General features: G+C 41.0%; 2 protein-coding genes across 2 annotated transcripts; both read right to left on the reverse strand.

Annotated features, from left to right (window-relative positions):
- Window positions 1-1,846: 1,846 nt before the first annotated feature.
- Window positions 1,847-23,097, reverse strand: LOC110269137 (putative disease resistance RPP13-like protein 1). Its single transcript, XM_088505554.1, has 3 exons — window positions 22,561-23,097; window positions 14,002-14,140; window positions 1,847-4,053 (listed from the first exon to the last, which is right to left on the reverse strand). The coding sequence occupies exons 1-3, from the start codon at window positions 22,966-22,968 to the stop codon at window positions 1,847-1,849; spliced, it is 2,754 nt and encodes a 917-aa protein (XP_088361680.1). The 5' UTR covers window positions 22,969-23,097.
- LOC110268640 (uncharacterized) lies at window positions 20,632-21,878 on the reverse strand. Its single transcript, XM_088506275.1, has 2 exons — window positions 21,866-21,878; window positions 20,632-20,969 (listed from the first exon to the last, which is right to left on the reverse strand). Exons 1-2 carry the CDS (start codon window positions 21,876-21,878, stop codon window positions 20,632-20,634), a joined length of 351 nt encoding a protein of 116 aa, XP_088362401.1.
- Window positions 23,098-23,408: the final 311 nt, after the last annotated feature.

A 23,408-nucleotide genomic window follows, 5' to 3' on the forward strand; every position in this document is an offset into this window, starting at 1 on the left:
CTGCTATGTGTGATACTTATCTTCCATATTTTTCAAAAAATCGAATTTGAAGAGGAACATACGAAATACCATGAACTAAAAATTGAAATACAGGAATCAAATTTACTGTTTTTACCATCTTCTGCAGGTAGCTTCAGGATTTCAGGAGAATATGGCAGGAGAAAAGCTGTCTTCCTCTCTATCACTACAAATTCAAGACTGTCCTTTGCTCGGAGAACGCTGCAAGAAGAGTTGCAGCTAAACTCTCTGTAAAGGTAACTATAAACTTGATGGATCTATAGTTATTGATATTTGAAATTGCTCTATATGAATCTAACACCAACTCAAATAGACTTTTTAGGGGCCTGAAGAGATAGATAACTACTATGGTCAAGATAAGGATCTGATTTCATTATGGATTCAACCATTAGAATGTGCATTAGCATGTAAGTACTTTTCTAAAATTTTTTCATTGTGGTATTGTTATTTTGAAATCAAACTTTTCTCAAGCTGAGTTTATCCCTTTCAGTTCTGTTTTCAAAGCTAAAAAGGATGGCAACAATGTTGAACACATCATTGTGTATTTATCATAGCAGGTTCTGATCATTTTCTTATGTGAGTGTCTCTCTATATTCCCATTATTAGTGTATCAGCCTGATCAAGTGAATGATCTGATAATCAAATCTATTCTTGTTTAAGTGGAGATTCAATATTATCAGTCAATTCATTAAGAAGCCATTATTATTAAATGCATCGAATGAGTGCACGCTTTATCACAAGTACAAGAAATCATTATGAATTTTTGCTACAAATGTTTTATTGGACAACACATTAAAATGTTCATCATATCATAATTTTACATAAAATTAACATTTATTAGGAACAGCTTCTAAGAAAAAAGTTTAAACTTTGCAACAAAATTTCCACAAAGACAATAATTCCATTGGTCACACAAAAGGCTTGAATGATACTCCTCTCATGCGCTTAGTATACTTTAGCATCTTTTACAGAACCATAATATGACAAACCAATAATCACCAACAAATAGAAACCATAGTCCATAGTGTTATATGTATAATAATAGCACTTTGTTCTTACAATAATTGATATAAAACTCATAGTAAATTAGTGATATTCATGATTAATAGTCAATCTAGTTGATAGTCTATACCAATTTTACTACTATTCACTTTTCAAAAATAAAAATCACCAATTTTACTTCAAACTGAGAAGGCTACTAATTATATTCAGAATCATGGTGTTACAAGTTCTCTGAGGAAACACATGGAAAGAGTAAAATTACAGTGAAATCTCACAGAATATAGAAAGCAAACTCAATAGTCATGCAAGTACATAGCCATAACTTATTACATCATGATCGTAGCAGCAAAGCCTAGATGTTTTTGCCAAACTGAGTTGAAATCACACAACTGTGCTATAATATCTGGAAACAATTTATTGAGAAATTGGACTTTAATTTCGGCACCAGACACCACAGACCTTCAATCTTCAACTTCTTACGAGATTTTTTAATATAGAGCACAGAAAAGTTGAAAACACACATCTGTGCAACATTCTTTGGAGACTCCTCAGTGGTTGCAGATTTTGAACACACTAAACTGAACCTGATTAACAGGTGAGGAGGAATAATATCATTAATAGGTACTGACAAGCATAGTTTTGCTAACAAGTAAGAAGTAACTTTCAATAATTTTAAGAAATTATTGCCGAGTCTATTTAAAGTGTTAGCTTAAAATGAATGTACTTAAATTGCAAGACAAGCAAACTGAAACTATGAAATCACAGTTGTATGCTATGCAGAGTCCACATATTTGACAAAGAAATATTACTATAAGAATAGCTTACCTTAATCTGCTTTGTTTATTGAATCCATGCTCTTCATCTCTTTTTGCGCCTTTTCTTTTTCTAGTAGCAAAGGACATCCTTCAATAATTGGTTTCAGATTTTCCTTCCTCTTGATGTAGTTAGGAAGTGATTCTAACTTTTCACAGTTTACAACTGACAAAGAAGATAGTAGAGGCATAATCTTCTTATCTCCACCATCAACATTGATTCCAGTCCACCCTTTCCACTTATCCAACTTTATGAAGTGAAGCTTTCTCAATCTGGGAAATGCAATTTCTTCAGATGAGGAGCCTTCGTTGCCAGCATCCTCATGGTTTAATCCTATTCCCAGAAATTGGAAATCTACCATCTCCACATTAGGCATATTCTTGATCTCAAGTGATTCAAGGAATGGGAGTTTCCCAAAAGGGGGCAAAAGATTGCATTCACTACAGTTAACAAGCATTAGGTGTGTTAGTTTCTTCAATTCCATCATCCAGTTGGGGAATGAACTTCCTCGGTAGTAAAATATTCCAAGGAATTGCAATTGGGGAGGTGCTTCTAAACGATCAAGTAGGATTTGATCGTCGCCCTTCAATCGTACCATAGAAAACCACAGTTCCAAGCCACGCAGATTTTTCTTGTTCTTTAGACCAGCTCTTTTAGCTTCAGAAATTTCAGTTTCACCACCCAATCCATCTATGGTAAGACACCCTTCAATATTGTTTAGATTTTCCAAATCTCCAAGACTGCATGCTTTGCTTCTGCTAGCACCACCACTGCTCCCAAAGAATCGATTTAAGGTTCTCAAGAAGGTTAAGCTTGCAATCCCTTTTGGTAGGTAGCTAAGGCTTGCTGTCCAGAGAATCTCAAGATGTCGCAACTTGATCAATTTTCCTATACTTTTTGGCAGTTTCTGAAGACTATCACATCCGTTGAGATTTAAACTTTGCAAATTAAGCAAATTACTTATTGCAGAAGGCAACTTTTTTAGCTCATGATTGAAAGACAGGTTAAGGTACCTTAGATGTAGCAATTCATCTGCCTTCAATGGAAGCTCCTTTATTGCACAAGAGCTCAAATCCAACGCCCTGATCCTCTTCATAGAATACAGAAGGCTGGCAAGATTTGTTGGATCTATGTCGGAAGACTCGGACAAAACCATTAGAGTGTGTAGTTTACCTGCATTGTCAATTGAATCTGGGAAAGAGGTTTGAGCTTCAAGACACAGGGTACAGTGACGAAAGCGAGGAGGCTTTGTTAAGGTGTCATTGTCTCCGGACTCTTCCACGGTTGCCCCTTCATCAAGAAACTTTATGCAGTATTCGTTTCGCGCAAGATCTTGGATAAATTCATGCATTCCTTCCTCCAATTTGCATACAAAGGCGCCCTCGCCATCCGGTTCAAATTCTTGGAAGGCAGAGCAATCTCGCAATTGCTTGACGTATTTCCAGCCTTGTATTTCCATCTTGTCCTCTTCATGGGAGGCAATAAAGCCCTGTGCCATCCACAGTTTGACGAGCTTGTCAACTTGAATGGAGTGATTCTTGGGAAAGATGGAACAATACAGCAAGCATTGTCTCAAAGCAGGAGGCATTCTAGAATACAAGTATTCACTCAACATGGATGCAGATGTCAAGTCGTACCACCACAGCTTTTCACTCATCATTACATGATGCCATTCTTCGTAAGATCTGCCACGCAACATAACACCAAAAGATTTAGCAACAACTGGCTTCCGCTCGCACTTTTCTGCTATTTGTCTTCCAACTTGGCCGAATATCCTTTCCACGGTTGACTCATTCTTCAGATCATCACCAAATGCGTGATGTTTGATAATTGACCAGCAAGCTTCGGGGGAGAGACTTGTCATTAACACGGTGTGTGTGGATTCTTCTACTTCTTTTGCTACTTTTGCGACTTCCTTCTTCCTCGTGGTTATCAAAATTCTACACGAGGAACTACGGAAGACGTTCATCAGATCTGACAAGTGGTTCCAATCAAGCTTGACGACGTCGTCCAGAACAAGAAGGACTTCCCTGTCCACTACGAACTTATGAAGCTCAAGTTCCAATAATTCAAATTCATCACCAACGTACTCTGGTTTTTCAGGAGCAAATTCCAGCATAGTCTTAACAATTCGCTTCACATTGAATTGTCGAGAGACAGTTACCCATGCCATGAAATGAAACTTACTTTTCACTTGAGTACTGTTGTAGACACTTCGGGCTAGTGTTGTTGTTGAGCCTAGTTTGATTTTGGTTACATTATGATGACAAACATTTATTTGGGTTGAAAGCCCAATAGTGCTTAATGTGTGCTTCATTGTGGCAGGCCCAAGTATACTAGCTTATATTGCAGCAGCCCATCAAAGCAAATAGAAAAGCAGCTCACATTGTTCCTTAATGCAGTAACCGAATCCAACAATTCCTCATAAGCAACATTAAATGATTATGTAAATATTTGCTAAAAGCAATATGAGGACAGCTGTATCATGCAAGGACAAGTGTGGCTCTGAGAAAGCAAGCAAGGACATCACCAAAAGCACTGCTATGGATCGTGGTTATGCAAAACACAAACTTGCATAGAGCAGCAGCAAGGAAATGGAGCAGAATGGAAAAGAGGAACATGCCAAGGAAGAAAGAAACACCAAGGACAGCAGAGGTAGTGGGAGAGCTCCTCGGATAGCAGGGGAGGTGGAGCAAGATGAAGAAAGGACTGCATGCCATCAAGGACCACTCCAACGGGCAGCAAGAAAAAGCAAAAGAGGATGAAGCTAGAATGAAGCCTAGCTGAAGATATATAATATGCCTCACTTCAACATTTCAAGCCAAGGAAGAGAGCACACACATTCAGAGCATCATCTCTAACACTGAGCTGAAATCTCTTTCTTCTACTCAAGCTTAATTCTGATTTATTGTTATGGCTGTCTTGCGTTATTTTCTATTTTGAGAAAAGGCAATTATGTGAGGTTCAAAAGCCAAGAGAAAAAAAGCAGGAGTGATGCAAAATAGCCACTGTTTGTTTTCTGATGTAATTTGGGTATCTGAACTAGGATTAGTTCCCCTTGCCAAGTTGGGTTAGCACTTGGTGAGAATTGAATCTGTGAAGATTCCCCTTCCAAGTTGGGATAGCACTTTGGGGTAGCTAAGCTTTGGTTAAGAAAGCTTAGGGGTTGATACTAGTTGAATTAGGGAAAAATTCAATAGTATTGGTGTATGTAACCTGAGAATTATAGTGAAAATTCCACCATGGGTTGTGGTGGAGACTGGACGTAGGATTCATGGCACCAAGAATCCGAACCAGGATACATGCTGGCCTCTTTCTCCTCTTCTCTGCTCTTTTAATGTTCTGTGTATGAGACTATTTTAAATAATCTCCTGCAACTCGTGCAACAGTTTAAATTGAGCTTGAAATTTTAAGTTTAAAGCAGACTTGATTCAACCCCCCCCTTCTCAAGTTCAACCAGAACCTTCAATTGGTATCAGAGCAAGGTCTCAAGAAGGCAAGCTTCACAGCTTGTAGTAAAGATCCATGGCCAACAACATGAATCCCAACATCGTGGCTTTCACTCTCACTGAAGGGCAGTCCAATAATAGACCTCCCTACTTCAATGGCAGCAACTACTCTTACTGGAAAGAGAGAATGAGAATCTTCGTGCAATCAATCGACTACAACATCTGGAAGATCATCCTCAATGGTCCAGACGTTCCTACCAAACAAAATGCAGATGGAGAAGTTGTGACAAAAGAGGACAACGAATGGACAGATGAAGAAAAGAAGAAGGTTGAACTCAATGCCAAAGCAATCAACCTGATGCACTGTGCAATCAGTTTTGAAGAATTCAGAAAAGTGTCAAGGTGTAAAACGGTGAAAGAAATCTGGGATAAGCTCAGACTCACTCATGAAGGCACCAAGCAAGTGAGGGAGACCAGAATCGACATGTTAATGAAGGAGTATGAAATGTTCAGTATGAAGGAAGATGAGAGCATTGATCAAATGTTCGAAAGGTTCTCGATAATCATCAACAATCTGGACGCTATGGGAAGAAGCTACTCTGAAGAAACGTTAGTAAGAAAGATTCTGAGGAGTCTTACTAAGAAATGGGAAGTGAAAAGCACAGCCATCTCTGAAAGGAATGATTTGATCAAAATCACCTATGATGAGCTGAGAGGCAAGCTGCTGGCTTATGAAACCACTCACATGTCTCAAGACAAAGATGACAAAAAGAAAAGTATAGCACTAAAATCAAGAATGACAGCCCAAGGAGAAGAATCTGATGACAGCTTCTCAGATGAAGAAATGGTGCTCTTTGCAAGGAAAATGAGAAGACTACTAAGATACAAAAACAAAGGCAAAGGAAGCTCTTCATCCAAAGAGGTCAAGAAAGATCAAGTCAAGTTCACATGCCATCACTGCAAGGAACCTGGTCACTTCAAGTCAGATTGCCCTCAACTTAAGAAAGGCAAAAAATTCAAGAAAGACAAAAAGAAGGTGATGATGGCAACATGGGAGGACTTGGAGAACGACACCAGCTCAGAAAGCTCAGATCAGGAAGCTCAACTATGCCTGATGGCAGATCATGATGATGAAGATGAGGTAGATCTCTCTGACTTATCTATTGATGAACTGCACTACATTATCAAAGACATTTCTGTGAACTCTAAGAAACTCTTGGATAAGTATGCTAAATATAAGACAGAAAATGAGGCTTTGAGGACAGAAAATGATCTTCTTTTGAAAAAGGTTAAGGCAAATGAAACTAACAATGAAAAGTTTTTAAAAGAAGAAAACATTGTCTTGCGAACTGAATTAGAAAAATTCAAACTCAAGTATGAAGTTTCTGCCTCCACTGATTTGACTTCTAAAAACAAAAAGCTGAATGAACAAATAAAAAGTTTGAATGAAGACTTAGCAAAGTTTGTTCAAGGTTCTCAAAATCTGAACAAACTACTTGCTTGTCAAAGGTTTGGGTCTGAAAAATCTGGACTTGGTTTCATAGAGGGAAATAAATCAGTTGTCAAACCAAACTTTCAAAAATCTGAATCTTCCTCTTCCAAGTTTGTCAAACCAAAAGGATTCAGCAAAACCCAGAAATCAGTGGGCAAAAATCAGTGCTACAAGTGCAATAGAAATGGTCATGATCCTCCTCAATGTTTCATCTTTCTTAGGTCTTTTGGTAATGATAGTAAGTTATATAAAGTTGTTCATGATTTTAATGCTCTTGGGCAACCAAGAAGATTTCACATCAAAGGATCCAAATGGATTTGGATACCTAAGGTTAGTTGAAGAACATGCAGGTTTGCCTTGCATCCAAGAAGAAAATGGACATGTGGTATCTTGATAGTGGATGTTCAAGGCATATGACCGGAAGGGATACTTTCTTTATTAAACTCAACAAGTATAATGGAGGATTTGTCACTTTTGGAGATAATGGTAAAGGTAAAATAATTGCCATTGGTAAGGTTGGCAAAGATTTTTCAACTTGCATTGATAGTGTCTTCTTAGTTGATGGGTTAAAGCATAATCTATTGAGTATAAGTCAATTGTGTGACCTTGAGTATGCTGTAACCTTTAGGAAATCTGATTGTAAAGTCATAAATGAGAAAACAGGGGCTGTTTTGTTTGTTGCCAAAAGAAGTGACAATGTTTATGGTATCACTCTAGATGATCTAAAAGTTCAAAATGTAACTTGTTTCTCTTCAATGGAGTCTGAAAAATGGATGTGGCATAAGAGGTTAGGACATGCTAGCATGTTCCAAATCTCTAAGCTTATAAAGAGAGGCTTAGTTAGAGGTCTTCCTAATATAAAATTTGATAAGGACATCATTTGTGATGCTTGTCAAATGGGTAAACAAATTAAAACCTCTTTCAAACCCAAGGAAGATGTCTCTACTAAGAAACCATTGGAGTTGTTACATCTTGATCTGTTTGGACCAACTAGGACTCAAAGTCTTGGAGGAAAGAGTTATGGCATGGTAATTGTGGATGACTATACTAGATTTGGCTGGGTGTTCTTTCTTGCTCATAAACATGAGGCTTTTTCAGTTTTTGAGAAATTCAGCAAAAAGGTTCAAAATGAAAAAGGTTTAAAAATTGTTTCAATTAGAAGTGACCATGGCAAAGAATTTGAAAATCAATTTTTTGAATCTTTTTGTGATGAACAAGGTATATCACATAACTTCTCTTGTCCAAGAACACCTCAACAAAATGGTGTTGTGGAAAGAAGAAATAGAAGTTTGCAAGAAATGGCTAGAGCTATGTTATGTGAATATGAAATCCCCAAGTTCTTATGGGCTGAAGCTGTGAATACAGCTTGCTATGTTTTAAATAGAACCATCATTAGGAAGTTTTTGAAGAAAACCCCATATGAACTTTGGAAAGGGCATCCTCCTAATCTTAGTCATTTTCATGTGTTTGGCTGCAAGTGTTTCATTCTGAATATCAAAGAAAATTTAGGAAAATTTGATCCTAAAACACATGAAGGGATTTTTCTTGGTTATTCCACAAATAGCAAGGCCTATAGAGTTTATAACAAGAACTCCAAAGCTGTTGAGGAAACCATGCATGTCACTTTCTGTGAGACTAACATTGTTCCTAGTGTTTGTATTGATGATAGTCCAGGTTTTGAAGCTGAATTACCAAAGAACTCTGAACCAGTTCCACAAAATCCAAGTTCCTATGAAACTGCACCTAGTAGCTGCGAAAATTCCAATTCTGCAGGAGACAATTTGGAATCATCTCCTGTCACTACTGATAACACTGATGCAGAGGCCATCATTGATCAAGAGGAACCTGAATCCTCTAACCAGTCAAGAAGACCAAGAGAATGGAGGTTTCTAAAAAACTACCCTGAAGAGTTCATAATTGGAAATCCCTCCACTGGTAGGACCACTCGTTCATCTTTGAAAAGAGCCGAATCCAACAACATTGCTCTTCTATCAAAGATTGAACCTCAAAACATCCAAGAAGCTCTTGCTGATCCATCTTGGGTGTTAGCCATGAAGGAGGAATTGCAGCAATTTGAGAAGAATCAGGTCTGGTCATTAGTGCCTTATCCAAATGGAAAGAAAGTCACTGGCACTAAATGGATTTTCAGAAACAAGCTGGGTGAAGATGGATCCATAGTCCGAAACAAAGCCAGATTGGTTGCTCAAGGATATGATCAAGAGGAAGGGATTGATTTTGATGAATCATTTGCACCTGTAGCTCGAATGGAAGCCATCAGATTGCTCCTTGCATATGCAGCTCATTGTGGCTTCAAGCTGTTCCAAATGGACGTAAAGTGTGCTTTCCTCAATGGCATAATAGATAGAGAGGTTTATGTGGCTCAACCACCTGGGTTTGAAAACAAAACTTTTCCTAACCATGTTTTCAAACTAGCTAAAGCCTTATATGGTTTAAGACAAGCTCCTAGAGCTTGGTATGAGAGGCTTAGCTCATTTTTGTTGAAAAATAATTTTCAAAGAGGAGCCACTGACACCACTTTATTTATTAGGAACTATCATGATCATTTTATTCTTGTGCAAGTTTATGTTGATGATATTATATTTGGTTCGGCTAATGAGGATTTGTGTGCAGATTTTGCTAAGCTTATGACCAATGAATTTGATATGAGCATGATGGGAGAACTCAATTTCTTCCTAGGCTTGCAAATCAAGCAAACTGCAGAAGGCATATTCATCCATCAAGAAAAATATGCAAAGGAACTTGTCAAGAAGTTTGGGCTGGACTGTGCTAAGCCAATGGGAACTCCCATGCATCCTAACATCAAGCTTGATAAGGATGAACATGGTAGAGATGTTGATGAGACACGTTATAGAGGGATGATTGGATCTTTGATGTATCTATCCTCCTCAAGGCCTGATATCATCCAAAGTGTTGGAGTTTGCTCAAGGTTTCAATCAAGGCCTAAGGAGTCCCACCTCTCAGCTGTCAAGAGGATCATTCGATATGTACTTTGTACCACTAATTATGGTTTATGGTTTCCCAAGACTGATTCATTTCAATTAGTGGGTTTCTGTGATGCAGATTTTGCTGGGGATAGGATTGATAGAAGAAGCACAAGTGGCATGTGCTGCTTTCTTGGGAAATCCCTCATTGTTTGGTCTAGCAAAAAGCAAGCTACGGTAGCACTTTCAACAGCCGAAGCTGAGTACATTGCAGCCTCCTCTTGTTGTTCTCAATTATTATGGCTGAAAACTCAACTAGCTGACTATAAATTGAATGTCTCAAATATTCCATTATTTTGTGACAACATGAGTGCTATCAATATTTCCAAAAACCCTGTTTTGCACTCAAGAACAAAGCACATTGAAGTTCGTTTTCATTCTATAAGAGAACATGTGTAAAATGGAAATTTAGATATTCAGTTTGTTAATTCTGAGGGTCAGCTAGCTGATATATTCACCAAACCACTGATAGAGGAGAGGTTCTGCAAGTTAAGAACTGAACTGGGCATTCTAACTTCATCTCTGTTTTCTTAATGTTTCTGATAATGAGATCTTTTGTATTTTGTCTCATAAATCGCGGTGAGATTTTTTGGCAGATGATGAGTAACCTTCATTGGGTCACTATGAAGCCTACAGGATTCAAGCCTGAATGATGAACATCACGTGCTGAAGCAGTCTCGACATATGGGCTTTCTTTACTGAATCCAATTGAGCCCATTTCATAGTTGCTTTTTCATTTTTTTGAAAATAAGTTTTTGGGCCTCATTTAAAATTTGTTTTCAAATCCAAATTTTATTTTGCTTTTGTTCCCATCTGCAACGTACAACAATTACAGCTGTTACTTCCTATACGTTTTTAAAGTTGGGATTTTTATTTTTTCAAGGAGCAACCTTTACACTTCTCTAAGTTTATAATAACTTCCCACTGCATGCATCCTTTCACACCACACTCTCCACTCTCCATTCTCCACTCCTTCATCTTCTCCAAACCAGTGCTTCTATAAATATGGCTCGAAAGAAGAGAGTTGCTCACAGAGGCTCCCACAGTGGCTCCCACAGTGGCTCCCACCGTTCTGATCACACACACTCTTCTCCCTCTCATTCCCCCACTCATTCCTCACCATCTCCACCACCAAACCCTTCTCCTGACATGGCCCGCACGAAGACCACTGCTCGCCGCCCTGGCGTTGCCCCTCGCCCTACACCTCCTCCTCCTCCACCAAACATGTCTCAGCCTAGTTCTTCCAAACCTAGCTCTTCCAGAGGAAAGAGGCCTCTTCACGAAGACGAAGAGACTCGCCCCACTCAGAGTCACCATACTCGCGGTACAGTCATTGCCTTTGACCTCCGTCCTGTTGCTGAACCTAGGCTCTCAAATCCTATTGCTTACAAGTCATTTTATGCTGATTTTCCTGATGAGTCCTTTGATCGTCGTCGTTTTCAATCTCTCATGAACTATCTGTTTTTCTGCAAAGATGTTTACAAGCGTAAACTCTGTCCCTCGAAGCTTGTCAATCTTGACAAACTCCATAGGAAAGGCCTGAACTTTACCCCATTGTTTGCATATCAAGGTTGGACATCCATACTGTCCATCAAAGAGAAAATTTACCCTGATTTGGTAAAACAGTTTTATAGCAACATGTCCTACAAAGAAGGGAGAATCGCCTCTTTTGTTAAAGGCAAAGTGATTATTCTTGACAAATATCACCTAGGCAAAGCCCTAGATTACCAGGATCGAGGCCCTGATGTCTACACCTCTGGTAAGTGGGACGAAACGCTCAATGTTTCATACTTTGATGCCCTAAGCACTGTCTGCATCAATATCCCTCTCTTAGAAGGTAACACTCCTACTCATAAGTCTCTTGGTCCAGTCCGTACCCAGCTGCACAGGATTGTAAACCATGTCATCTTGCCTCAGAGCGGCTCTTTTCAACGCGTCTCATTCTATGACACACTGGTTTTGTATGCACTGCTTTCAAAAATTCCCATCTCTTTTGCTTATTTACTTGTAAGGCATATGTATGCTTGTGTCAGTACCAAAAATGCGTTACCATATGGCATGCTTCTTACAAAAATTTTTCAATATTACAATGTTGATTTTGGGGCTGAAATTGCCATAGATTGTAACTCATATATTAAAGGGGGTGGTGCAGTAAAGAAAACAGCTCCCAAGCGTCGCCAAACTGATGACAGCACTGATGTTCCCTCTGTTGATGAGGATCCTCTGATTTCCCCTTCCACATCCACTACAATCAAGGTCATGACCTGCATTCTGAAGAATGTGCTTGAAGAATTTATCAATCTGACTGACCTTCTTCTCCATCATGGTGCTGAGCGCAAAAGGAATCAAGTTTTGGAGGAGAATGCTCTTAAGAAGACCAAAGGAAGGATTCGCATTCTGAGGGACTTTGTGGAGGATGTTGAGGTTGGCCTCACCACATCTGACAATGAGGGGGAGGACGATGGAACCTCTGATGAATCCAACTCTGATGCCTAGCTCATTTTATCTCATCTGTGATTATGACTTAGTTTCCTTTTGAACTTGTTAAATATTTTAGATGACTGTAAAGACTTTAACTACTCTGCTACTTAAACTATATGCACCATCCACTAACAAATTTTGTGCAAGTTGTTTTTTCCTTTCCTCCCTTGATGACAAAAGGGGGAGAAAAGAAAAGGAATGTTAGTTTTGGCTTAGGGATTAATAGTAATAGTTAAGAACAATGTTTTGTAGTGCTATGATTTATCTTGTGTTGTGCTTAGTGTTAATTGCTCTGTGCTTCCATTACTGTGATATATTGTTTGGATATATTGGTGTTGGCTATTTTTAAGTTTTGTTCAGGAAAAGATGTAAGCCATGATCAAGGGGGAGCAATGCTAGCATTCAGGGGGAGCAACTCACAATCCGAATGTCATCAAAGGGAAGTGTTCTTAACTTATTTAAATTTTTCTTTAAGTTCCCTATTTTATCATGTTTGTCAACAAGGGGGAGATTGTTGAGCCTAGTTTGATTTTGGTTACATTATGATGACAAACATTTATTTGGGTTGAAAGCCCAATAGTGCTTAATGTGTGCTTCATTGTGGCAGGCCCAAGTATACTAGCTTATATTGCAGCAGCCCATCAAAGCAAATAGAAAAGCAGCTCACATTGTTCCTTAATGCAGTAACCGAGTCCAACAATTCCTCATAAGCAACATTAAATGATTATGTAAATATTTGCTAAAAGCAATATGAGGACAGCTGTATCATGCAAGGACAAGTGTGGCTCTGAGAAAGCAAGCAAGGACATCACCAAAAGCACTGCTATGGATCGTGGTTATGCAAAACACAAACTTGCATAGAGCAGCAGCAAGGAAATGGAGCAGAATGGAAAAGAGGAACATGCCAAGGAAGAAAGAAACACCAAGGACAGCAGAGGTAGTGGGAGAGCTCCTCGGATAGCAGGGGAGGTGGAGCAAGATGAAGAAAGGACTGCATGCCATCAAGGACCACTCCAACGGGCAGCAAGAAAAAGCAAAAGAGGATGAAGCTAGAATGAAGCCTAGCTTAAGATATATAATATGCCTCACTTCAACATTTCAAGCCAAGGAAGAGAGCACACACATTCAGAGCATCATCTCTAACACTGAGCTGAAATCTCTTTCTTCTACTCAAGCTTAATTCTGATTTATTGTTATGGCTGTCTTGCGTTATTTTCTGTTTTGAGAAAAGGCAATTATGTGAGGTTCAAAAGCCAGGAGAGAAAAGGCAAGAGTGATGCAAAATAGCCACTGTTTGTTTTCTGATGTAATTTGGGTATCTGAACTAGGATTAGTTCCCCTTGCCAAGTTGGGTTAGCACTTGGTGAGAATTGAATCTGTGAAGATTCCCCTTCCAAGTTGGGATATCACTTTGGGGTAGCTAAGCTTTGGTTAAGAAAGCTTAGGGGTTGATACTAGTTGAATTAGGGAAAAATTCAATAGTATTGGTGTATGTAACCTGAGAATTATAGTGAAAATTCCACCATGGGTTGTGGTGGAGACTGGACATAGGATTCATGGCACCAAGAATCCGAACCAGGATACATGCTGGCCTCTTTCTCCTCTTCTCTGCTCTTTTAATGTTCTGTGTATGAGACTATTTTAAATAATCTCCTGCAACTCGTGCAACAGTTTAAACTAAGCTTGAAATTTTAAGTTTAAAGCTGACTTGATTCAACCCCCCCTTCTCAAGTTCAACCAGAACCTTCAGTTGTCTTTCCTATTCCAACCTCTTCACCAACAATGCATATGTATCTATGATATCCCTTAGTCAACCTTCTAATTAAGCCTTGAATTTCAGCATCTCGACCAACCAGGAGCTCTTTGCCAACAATATTGGTGTACTATACCAATATCCTCGGCTATAGAATCATTGACCGAACAATCAACACAACGGCTTTTTATAACCGCCCCATAAGAATCTCCGCGCTACAGCCGGTCGACAACAGAAACAGTAAAACAAACCCAAGGATCTCGGAGTATCCACCAGGAAGTTACAAATTTCAGTACTTGGAAATATCTATATAAACGAACCGAAATAACAAGTGCAGTCAGATTTGACTAAAAGCAGATACTGAGCAACATTAAAGAAACACACATCAATCTCATACTCCTTGTTTTTATTTTTCGTATTCCTAAGAAACTTACTGACTTGGGCGTCAGAGTCCTTTTTTCAGGTCCCACGCCGACGTTCACGGAACCTTGAGGAATTCACTCCGAGCATTGGAACAACTGTTCAAGGGAGCACCCTAGCGAGTTATAGCTCGGAGAAAGAATCCCAGCACGGAACATTTGGCGCCCACCGTGGGGCTCGGTCTACTTAACCCCATTTTTCTTTTTCCTTTTCACGATCTCCTTTTTACTTAACAGGCCATACGCCAATGACGGACAACGGAGCGTCAACACCCTCCCAGGCGGAGATAATGGCCATGATCGCAAGCCTCCAGGCAGAGGTCCGGAAAATAGCCGAGCAGTCGTCCAAGGTTTCCAACGGAAACCCCCTCCATGCTCGAGAAGCTGAGTCCTTGGAGGTTACTCCACCAAAAGAAAAGCTCACACTGGACAACCCCTTTTCCGAGGAAGTCATGAGCGTCAAGATGCCAGAGAACTTTGTACTCCCAACGGGCCTCAAACCCTATGAAGGATTCGGTGACCCCCGGGTGCACGTTAAAAAGTTTCAGTCCATGATGTTTTTTAACGGCGCCTCGGACCCTGTACTTTGTCGTTCTTTTCCTACTTATTTAGATGGTGCTGCTTTACTCTGGTTCTCAAAAATTCCTGTAGGTTCCATTTCCAGTTTCGAGGACTTAGCAAGATCTTTCATAGACTATTTCGCAGCCTCAAGAATATATGTCCACGGGTCGGACTACCTCAGCACCATCAAGCAGGGACAACACGAAAGTTTGAAGGACTACATGACCAGGTTCGCCAAAGCAACCGTGGAGATACCCGATCTCGACCCTAAGGTCCACCTCCACGCATTAAAAAGCGGCCTGAGGCCGGGCAAATTCCAGGAAACAATCGCGGTGACAAAACCGAAGACCCTGGAGGAATTTCGCGAAAGGGCGGCCGGACAAATGGAAATCGAGGAACTTAGAAAGGCTCGACGAGTAGAGAGATTACAACCTCGCAAGGAGGACGAAAAACACCCCAGGTTACCCAATCAGAAAGATAGTAGGAGACCTTTCAAGCTAACCCCGAAGTATGACGCATACACCCAATTCAATACAAAGAAGGAAGACATCATTAAAGAAATTCTAAACGCCAAGATCATCAAACCACCCAGCAGAGCGGGGTCCTACCAGGATCAACGATACGTCGATAAAACTAAACATTGCGCTTTTCATCAGAAGTTCGGACACACCACCGATGAGTGTGTAATTGCCAAGGACCTCCTCGAGAGACTCGCCAGACAGGGACACCTGGATAAGTACATCAGCGGTCGAATTAAACAAGCTCAAACGAACGCCGATCACCAATCAGATCGAGAACCGCATACCACAGAAAGGCCGAAACACCAACCGACACCAACACGGGGAATCATCAACTGCATCTCGGGTGGATACGCCGGAGGTGGAAGCAACAGCTCAGTAAGAAAAAGGAGCTACTGAGCCATGCTGACTATCTAGAGAACAGGCGAAACCACAACAAAGCAAACAACCATGGCAACGATAACCTTCGATCAAACCGATCACAAGCCAAAGAGCAGCAACCTCGATGACCCCGTGGTAATATCAATACAAGCAGGAGACCTCCTAGTCCGAAAGGTGCTCCTGGACCCAGGAAGCAGCGCCGACGTCCTCTTCTATTCAACCTTCCAGAAAATGAAGCTCAGCACAAATACAATACAACCATCCTCAGGTGAACTGGTCGGGTTCTCCGGAGAGCGAGTCTCCATCCTCGGAAGCATCTGGCTACAAATGACACTAGGGGACCACCCCCTGTGCAGAACAAAAGACGTCCTGCTTCTAGTCGTCGATTGCCCGAGTCCTTACAACATCATCCTCGGCAGACCATCACTAAACTCCTTTTGTGCTCTTGTGTCCACAGTCCATCTATGTGTCAAATTCCAAACAGATGACAACAAGACAGGAACCGTCTACTCGAACCAAATCCAAGCGAGACGATGCTATAACGAGAGCTTAAAAGTCAAAACCTCGGGGAACTCAGGAGGAATGAAACAAAACACAATTCCGCAGATGTCAAACATATCCGAAATTGCCGATCTTGACCCTCGAGAGAACCAACCAGACCGACCTTCACCAGCCGACGATCTCGAAAAGGTAACTTTAGATTCTAACAAAGACCACGTCACTTACATTAGCTCTTCATTACCCGCAGGTATTAAAGAACAAATAACAAAAATTCTGCGAAAGAATGCTGATCTCTTCGCATGGACCCCAGCTGACATGCCAGGGATCGACCCCAGCCTGATCTGCCACAAACTACAGATCGACCCAAAAATCCGACCTATAGCTCAGAAGAAAAGAAACATGGGAGACGAGAAAAAGTCAGCTTGCTTGCAAAAAACCAAGAAACTCCTAGACGCCGGCTTCATCAGAGAGCTCCGATTCACAACTTGGCTGTCAAATGTAGTAATGGTAAGGAAGGCGTCAGGTAAGTGGCGCATGTGCGTCGATTTTACAAACCTAAATAAAGCATGCCCCAAAGATGCATATCCCCTCCCATGCATTGATAAGCTCGTAGACAATGCATCAGGATACAATATTTTGAGCTTTTTAGATGCATACTCAGGATATAATCAAATCCTTATGCACCCCAAAGATCAGGATAAAACAACTTTTATCACTGAAATGGGGAACTATTGTTATAACGTAATGCCTTTCGGACTAAAAAACGCAGGTGCCACCTACCAGCGACTAATGGATAAAGTTTTCAACCGACAAGTAGGACGAAACCTCAAGGTATACGTGGACGATATGGTGATCAAAACCAAACAATCAAAAAGCCACGGAGAAGATATCGAGGAAATCTTCACACAACTCAGAAAACACAACATGCGTCTAAATCCAGACAAATGTGCATTTGGAGTAAAAGGAGGGAAATTCCTTGGTTTCATGTTAACATCCAGAGGAATAGAAGCCAACCAAGAAAAATGTGAAGCAATAATGAAGATGAGAAGTCCTCAAACAATCAAAGAAGTGCAAAGACTGAATGGCAGAATTGCAGCCCTATCTAGGTTCCTTCCAGCAATTTCCACACATTCTCAACATTTTTTCAACATACTAAGGAAAGGACAAGCATTCAAATGGAACAACGAGTGCGAAGTAGCTTTTCAAAAGCTCAAATCAATACTCTCAACTCCACCAATACTACAAAAACCAGAACAAGGTAAATCGTTGTTACTTTATCTATCTATCTCCACTAACGCAATAAGCTCAGTCCTAGTTACAGAAACAGGAGGACAACAAAACCCAGTCTATTTCGTCAGCAAAACACTGCAGAACGCCGAGCTCCGGTACGCACCAATGGAAAAGCTCGCATACGCAATAATCGTGACGGCGCGAAGATTGCGTCACTATTTTCAAAGCCACCCAATAATAATCAGGACTAACCAACCTATACGCCAAGTTCTACTAAGGCCCGAAGCATCTGGAAGGATGACGAAATGGTCAATCGAACTATCAGAGTTCGACATCTCCTACGAACCAAGGACAGCCATGAGGGCACAATTTCTGGCCGACTTCATAGTCGAACTAGCCGACCAAACAGTAGAGGATCAAGAGTGGGAACTATATGTTGACGGCGCTTCAAACTCAGAAGGATCTGGAGCAGGAGTGCTACTCACAAACAAACGAGACCTCCAAACCGAATAGTCTATACGGTTCAAATTCAAGGCAAGTAATAATCAAGCCGAGTATGAGGCATTGCTCGCGGGACTCAGACTAGCTCAATCCCTCAGCATTTCCAACCTCCAGGTATACTGCGACTCACAACTGATCGTGCAACAGGTAACAGGTCAGTTCCAGGTAAAGGATCAATTACTAGAAAAATACCACTCACTAGCCAGAGAGCTTATGTCCCACTTTAATTCAATTAAAATCAGGCATGTAGCTCGGGAGCAAAACACCCGAGCAGATGCCTTATCAAAACTAGCAACAACTAGGAAACCCCAACAAGAGCCTATTATATCTCAACTAACAATAGCTGAGCCTAGCTTCAGCAACAGTTCAATTTTCTCAATATCACAGGGACACGATTGGCGAACACCATACAGGCATTACCTACAAACAGGGGGCATCCCAGACGATGTGAAAGACAAGAGAACATTCAGAAGGAAAGCAGCCTCTTACACCCTACTCGGAAACACCCTTTACAAAAGGGGATTCTCCCAACCCCTACTACGATGCGTGGACAAAGACGAAGCTGACATCATTATGAACGAAGTTCACGAAGGAGTATGTGACAACCACATAGGAGGAATGAGCTTAGCATCCAAAATAACCAGGGCCGGATACTATTGGCCAACCATAAAACAAGACTGCATCAGCAAAGTAAAAAATATGCGACAATTGTCAGAAACACTCACCGAGCATACGGAACCCAGCCGAGCTATTGCATACATCAGAGGTAAGCTGGCCTTTTAACAAATGGGGGCTCGACATCCTCGGCCCATTCCCAAAAGCCCCGGGCCAGGTAAAATATTTACTCGTAGCAATTGACTATTTTTCAAAATAGATAGAGGCACTGCCTTTAGCCAAAATCGGAGCTAATAAAATACGTTCCTTCATATGGAAACACATCATCTGCCGATTTGGATTACCACATGAAATCATCACTGACAATGGTCGGCAATTCACCGATCAAAGCTTAGCTACATTTTTGCAGGGTTTCAAAATCAAACATCATTTCTCCTCAGTAGAGCACCCACAAACAAATAGGCTAGCCGAGGCTGCAAACAAGGTCATCCTACAAGCTATCAAGAAGAAGGTCGGCGAAGCCAAAGGAGACTGGGCCGACCTGATACCAGAAATTTTATGGGGTTATAATACAACAAAACAGACGACTACGCGCGAATCCCCTTTTCGACTAGTCTATGGCTCTGATGCCATGATACCAGTCGAGATCGCAGTAAGCTCACCAAGAATCGAGAACATCCCATCCGACGACATAAGACAAATAGAATTGGACATAATAGAAGAATTCCGAGCCAAAGCAAAGCTACAACATAAAGCAATGCAAGAGATAATCAAACGAAAATACAACAAGCGAGTGCAACCAAGAACATTCGCCGAAAACGACCTAGTACTCAGACGAAAAGAGGAAGCCAGGAAACCACCAACACATGGGAAGCTCGCAGCAACGTGGGAAGGACCATACAGAGTTCAACGCGTCCTCGGCAAAGGCGCCTACACATTGCAATCACTAGGAGGGGAGGAAATACCTGGAATTTGGAATATCTCCTCTTTAAGAAGCTATTTTATGTAACCGGGTTGAGGACACGAGGAGACACTCTTTTTCCTACTACTGTGGTTTTTCCCAACTTGGGTTTTTTGTCACAGAGAGGTTTTAATGAGGTCCCTCACCCCTCACCGAAGCATGTATAATGTCAAAATTAAGAACAAACACATTACTTATCAAACTAATAGCAAACAAACAAACCCTGAACAGGGATACATACTACAAAACATTCCAATACGGAATTCAAACTTCAGTTTCGCGAAACAAACAATTTCAAAATAAGTCAAATCCATAGACAACCAAAATACATATAGACAAACATCAAACAAAACACTAATCAACTTTTCCAACCGATTCACTCTCACCCTGCTTCTCCTCCAAAGTCCCATCTTCTATCAATTGACCATCCTGAACAATCTTCGTGACATCTAACATAGCAACGTCCACATCAGGAGCCACAACACCGATTTGGCTAACTGCCCGATCGAAACCCAAAGTAAACGCAGAAAGGACTTCATCCTCTAGCTCAGCAACCCTAGCAGACAGTCTACCGACCTCAACATTAGAATCATTCTTCAACTTGGTAAGCTCGGAACCCACCTCCTTTATCTTTTCCTTTGCTGCCTTCAATTCATTCCTCAGTTTCAAAATCTTCTCATCTTTCTCCTGAGCCGAAGCCTTCAGCTTTTTTAAGGCAGCAGCATTATCCCCCTCCAAAATAGAATCCAGCTCGGAAGTCCTCCCAATAGACATCAACCGAGCCCCAATAACCTAGCAAGAGCAAGCATATGAATAACACTAAAACAAAAAGAAAACCAACAAACAGAATAGCAAAAAATAAGGTGTTAACCTGCAAGTACCGAGCCACGCCAGTTTTGCCAGCCTCATGGATAATCTTCACGTCAGAATCTACCTAAGCAAATTCATCCGAGACAGCCATAAAAGGATAACCAGCTGACCACAAAGACTGTTCAGGACCATCTCTATAGCCATAGAGCATCACCTGGCTCTCATAAGCAGAACAGATCTCCTCAGCAGTAAAGGCCCCAACATCCTCCTTAGCACCAGTAAGATCAAGGACCTTTGACGACCCATCTCCCCTCTTTCTTTTCAAACCAACATCAGAGGTCACACGTCCAGTGACAACCTCATTCTCTCTTACATTCGTCGACGAACCCTCCTTCTCCTTCTTCCTAGCTTTTGAAATGAACGCTTTCAAATTCGCGGTCGTAAGAGTAGAAGTTTTTTCACCTGCAAAAAAGCCAGCATGAATAACTATCACAAAAGCAAACCACAAAAAACAAAAGATACACAACACATTACCCAAATACTCTTCCATAGCCTCCCTATCTCCCTCCAACTTTAAAATACTCGATATCGACAACAATTCAGAAGAAGACATAGCAGAAACTAGAAAATCCAACACATATTCTTCACTCTTTACCCTATCATCACAGTCCAAAATCTGTTTAGGCTCGGGAGACCAATAAACAGGAAACCTTTCAACCATTAAGGAGTTCAAGAAGAAAGGGTAAAACTCTTCCTCAATCTGAACCTTAACAAACATTTCTTTGAAATCCTTGAAAGACTGTTTGTACAAGCTAAAAACGCTTCGGCCAGGGTGACTGCTCAAATTAACCCACCCTCCCCTCCACACCCATTTCGCCTGAAATAAGGAGAAGAATAAAGCCAACGATGGATAACACCCAAGGTATTCCATCAAACACTCAAAAGCCCAGACAAAAGTCCAGGAATTTGGATGCAACTGTGTCGGAGCACAGTTAAGTTGAGAAAGTACACCACATTCGAAATCAGAAAAGAGGAACCTCACCCCCAATTCGGTCAACATGCAAGTATAAACGTAGAAGTACAACCAGTCTGACCGTCGTTCGCAAACCCTATCATCCTTACCACAAGGCAAGATCCTAACTCCCAACTGCACCCCATTTCTCACCCATCTACACTCATTCAACTGAGAAACTAATTCAGCAGAGCTAAAGATCGAAGCATGACCTTTAACGTCAGCATCCGCCCAACCATACAAATCATCACTATCGACCACAACCTTATCCTTTTTTCCCATAACACGACAACAAGAAAAGCAGCGAAAGAAGAAAAGATGAAAGTGAAAACGTTAAAAAACTAACCTTTCTTACTCATTGTTTTAACTGGAACAGAAGACAAGCAGACAGCAAGTGGAAGTTACCAAGACAAACTTTCCTAATAAACCGCACGTTCTCCAATACCCACCCAAAGCGGCACCCCAAGGCCCACACGCAACATCTAACAAAAAAAAAAGTTGATCTTGGAGACCCATATACACAATGAAACTACAAACAATGATTCTATCACCAAAATAAAGCTCAACCTGTTTTTTACATGCTAAGCTTGGGGGCTGTGTACTATACCAATATCCTCGGCTATAGAATCATTGACCGAACAATCAACACAACGGCTTTTTATGACCGCCCCATAAGAACTCCGCGCTATAGCCGGTCGACAACAGAAACAGTAAAACAAACCCAAGGTTCTCGGAGTATCCACCAGGAAGTTACAAAGTTCAGTATTTGGAAATATCTATATAAACGAACCGAAATAACAAGTGCAGTCAGATTTGACTAAAAGCAGATACTGAGCAACATTAAAGAAACACACATCAATCTCATACTCCTTGTTTTTATTTTTCGTATTCCTAAGAAACTTACTGACTTGGGCGTCGGAGTCCTTTTTTCAGGTCCCACGCCGACGTTCACGGAACCTTGAGGAATTCACTCCGAGCATTGGAACAACTGTTCAAGGGAGCAACCTAGCGAGTTATAGCTCGGAGAAAGAATCCCAGCACGGAACAATTGGAATGCAGATTTACTGGCTCGAGCTCAGCCTCGGGTACTGGTAGTTCCGAACTCGAACTAAGTTTCAACTTGCCGACCTCTTTAATTAAGGTCTCAAACTCGCGAATGATTCTTGTCACCTTACGTTGTTGAAGGAGTGGAAGGCCTACAAAGCGTAACCTCTTCGCCTGTTGCACTAATTCGAATTCTTCTGAAACATCAATTAACTCATAGCATAGATCTTTAATGCCCTGAAACCATGACTTCACTTGTAGATGCTTCACTTGTTTCTTCTCTGCGTCTTCGATGACATCCAGGACAGCAAGGGATATCTCTGATGCCCTCGGCTCATGATGAGATTCCGCGTTCTCCAAAACCTTTGCTCCTGCCATGATCACTGTATCGCGATTATTGCCCATGGTACATCACTTTGTTTTCTGATTGTTTTGAGTGTTTGAGCACCCAGGAAGATACGTAGCGGAACTCCAATATTATTAGCAAGAACGCCACTCTCGATTCTCGTATGTATGTATTTGTTTTCTGTTAGTTTGTTTGGTTAGACTTGAGCTTAGGACAAGTCTATTTTAGGGGGCCGGGTCGGAACCATTGGCACACTCCTCATGCATCATTAGGGCCAACGGGCAAAATTATAGTTACAGGATATGCAATGGAACGGTGATGCTACATTGCTACCTGACAAGTCTAACAAAAAATTTTAGTTGAAGCAGAATGAATGAGTAAAAGCATAAAAAAAATTAGTTGGACTTAATTAGGAAATAAATTGTTCAGCTAACCTAATGGGGGCAAGGTAGCATGACTTGTGTCCAATTCGACTTGCCAAGCAAAGACCATGTCATCT

This window comes from Arachis ipaensis, chromosome B2 (assembly GCF_059453495.1).
Source record: "Arachis ipaensis isolate K30076 ecotype BB chromosome B2, ASM5945349v1, whole genome shotgun sequence".
In the NCBI taxonomy this organism is placed as follows: Eukaryota; Viridiplantae; Streptophyta; class Magnoliopsida; order Fabales; family Fabaceae; genus Arachis; species Arachis ipaensis.

What these genes read in the sequence shown, in the direction of transcription:
- LOC110269137 (XM_088505554.1), bottom strand. Translation starts at nt 22,968, where the DNA reads ATGGGCAATAATCGCGATACAGTGATCATGGCAGGAGCAAAGGTTTTG. An exon ending in ATCTGCATTCCAATTGTTCC is followed by an intron (nt 14,141 to 22,560) that starts GTGCTGGGATTC and finishes ATATTGGTATAG; the next exon opens with TACACCAATATTGTTGGCAA. An exon ending in AATAGGAAAGACAACTGAAG is followed by an intron (nt 4,054 to 14,001) that starts GTTCTGGTTGAA and finishes CAACAACACTAG; the next exon opens with CCCGAAGTGTCTACAACAGT.